At 39.4% G+C, this 2,231-nt stretch overlaps 1 protein-coding gene across 1 annotated transcript; it reads left to right on the top strand.

The window, feature by feature from the left end:
• Window positions 1-777: 777 nt before the first annotated feature.
• Window positions 778-1,564, top strand: LOC128709780 (uncharacterized). The gene is made up of 3 exons (XM_053804802.1): window positions 778-934; window positions 1,236-1,454; window positions 1,533-1,564. The coding sequence occupies exons 1-3, from the start codon at window positions 778-780 to the stop codon at window positions 1,562-1,564; spliced, it is 408 nt and encodes a 135-aa protein (XP_053660777.1).
• Window positions 1,565-2,231: the final 667 nt, after the last annotated feature.

The raw sequence follows: 2,231 nt of genomic DNA, 5'->3' as shown, positions 1-2,231 counted from the left end.
ATTCAAAAGCCTTCGTCAACGCTCATTTGAATTAAGAATAGCTTACTGGTTTGTTACTTCTAGGATCCAATGTACAAGATACATTAGACGTAAGTGTTGTGTTGTAATTAATCTGTTGGAAGATTACAAACATTAAATATGCGTATTAAATCCTAGTTTTAATTCTTCTGCACTTAAAAGAGTAGTTAACCAATTTACTTAAGGTGTTAAAATAACTGAAAGGCTCTGTTCTTGCGGTTTAGAGCTATTATTGATAACATCTTAAATCAACAACTGAACCGAAAATAGTATCAATACATTTCAAATAATGCAAACATAAATCATTACATTGTATAAACATCTCTCAAATTTATTTATACATATCATACTATTTTATTGAACGGGGTCTATATTTATCATCGGTAATATAACTTCTTTATGCGCATCTGACGTCATTCGTCACGCCGTTCACCATGTGAGTGTTTTACCTATTATTATTCAATCGGACTGTGTACAGTGCACCTGGCACGAACCAATCCGCTGAAATTTCACGCACAGGTGTATTTTAAAACGAAACGCACAACAGCAGACGAAGTCATCGCCACCAGGTGTCAGTGGCTTTGGTTGCATCTGTGCGTACAGAAGTGAGAGTTTTGGTTTCTCTGGCTTTGAATTGTTCGCGAAGTGTGCAAGGTGTCAGTTATACAGGTGTCGCTTGCAAAGATACAATTGGCGTAGTTGCTGTTGCTTGTGTAAAGAAACAATTTCAGTAAATCTCAACAACGTAAGCGTCCTAAAATGCTAGCAACCAGGACTATTACTTCGGCCTCCATGTGCAAATATTTCTTTATCACACTAAGCGTAAGTTGCTTCTTGCAAGTGTCCTTGTTGGTAGGCTCTAGTGAAGGAACCTCCATGTATTATAAGAAAGTACAGGGAGAAAAATACGAACCAGGTATGAACGGAAGTGGTGAAGTGTTGTGATAATTAGGCATATTGCTTATCTAACAGCGCTGTTAAATTAATAATCTTGCGATGTGAGAGTAGTCTACATCTGCACCATCAATCGAGTAATAACAGTTTAAAAATAAAGCAAACTTTAAAACATTTTGAAAAAGAAATTACTCATCGCTTTCCAAATGTGTTCGCCTTTCAAACAGCTTGAGTAGGAGTACGGATCGCCAACAAAGCTTAGGCATGTTGTTCGTTTCATCTTGCTTCTTTCTATATTTTTTCCCCACCCTACCGCCGAACAGACTGGGTGCCCGTATCTTCCACCGTGATACCTTTGGTTGAGCGTGTCGTCAGCGTGGGTGCGCGTACGAAATCTTCGCATGGAAGCGATGGTCACGATGGTACGGAAGGTGTACTCGGGGCGGACGAAACCTACAAACGTGCTTACGTGAAGCACATCAGCAAGTTCACGAAAATTGGTACTGCAGGAGCAGATATTCAACCAGGAACGCTTATTACCGGTAGGAAGACTTGCTGTAGTGTGTACCTTCATTAGATATCAGTGACATGTGGTATCTCTTTTATCACGTTCCAAACAGGCAAAACTGCATCATCAACTGCAAAAGATTAGGAAGTTCTGCAAGACGTCGGTGCAAAACGTGCAATGCAGTTGCAGTGTGAGATTTCTCTAAAATGGCCAATTCGCTAACTGAGCTAACATGTTAAAATTGTTCTGTTGATTGTTAACTTACGGTAAGATTTGTATTAATAAATTTAAACATCGTTGAGTACTCACTAAAATCTAACAAACGTGTTACTGCTTAAGATCACACACAGTAATCTTTAAATGGAATTAAATCATCACATGACGATGTAAAAGGTAAATATTTGCCTGCTAATGTTGTTGCAAAGCAGCAACAACCGTATTGTTGTGGCGTTATCAACCATCGCGTGCAATAAAAATTGCCCTAAACACCGCAATACATTGAACGAGAGGGAGCACACATGGGCTGAAAATCGATATACATCTTGTAAAATTTCGTACATGGTGATGATGATTTCATCCTGAGATTCTCTCCCTCTAAAGGGGGAAAAATAAATAAAAAGCGTCGGACAGAAAAAAAAATTGTCTGCTCATTCAAACTGTTGCTGCTGGATGTTTATTTGCACGAGGGTCCAGTAAAAGAGTGATTTCCCGTTGGTGCAAGAAGGAGGACGAACCGCCATCACTTCACCATCGTGAACGTGCGGCAATACTGCTATACGTTGTTTATTTCCTTCCGACACAACAGCCACGT

This window comes from Anopheles marshallii, chromosome X (genome assembly GCF_943734725.1).
Source record: "Anopheles marshallii chromosome X, idAnoMarsDA_429_01, whole genome shotgun sequence".
Classification (NCBI taxonomy): Eukaryota; Metazoa; Arthropoda; class Insecta; order Diptera; family Culicidae; genus Anopheles; species Anopheles marshallii.
The sequence above is the reverse complement of the archived record's forward strand: the minus strand, read 5'-3'. Positions and strand labels throughout refer to the sequence as shown.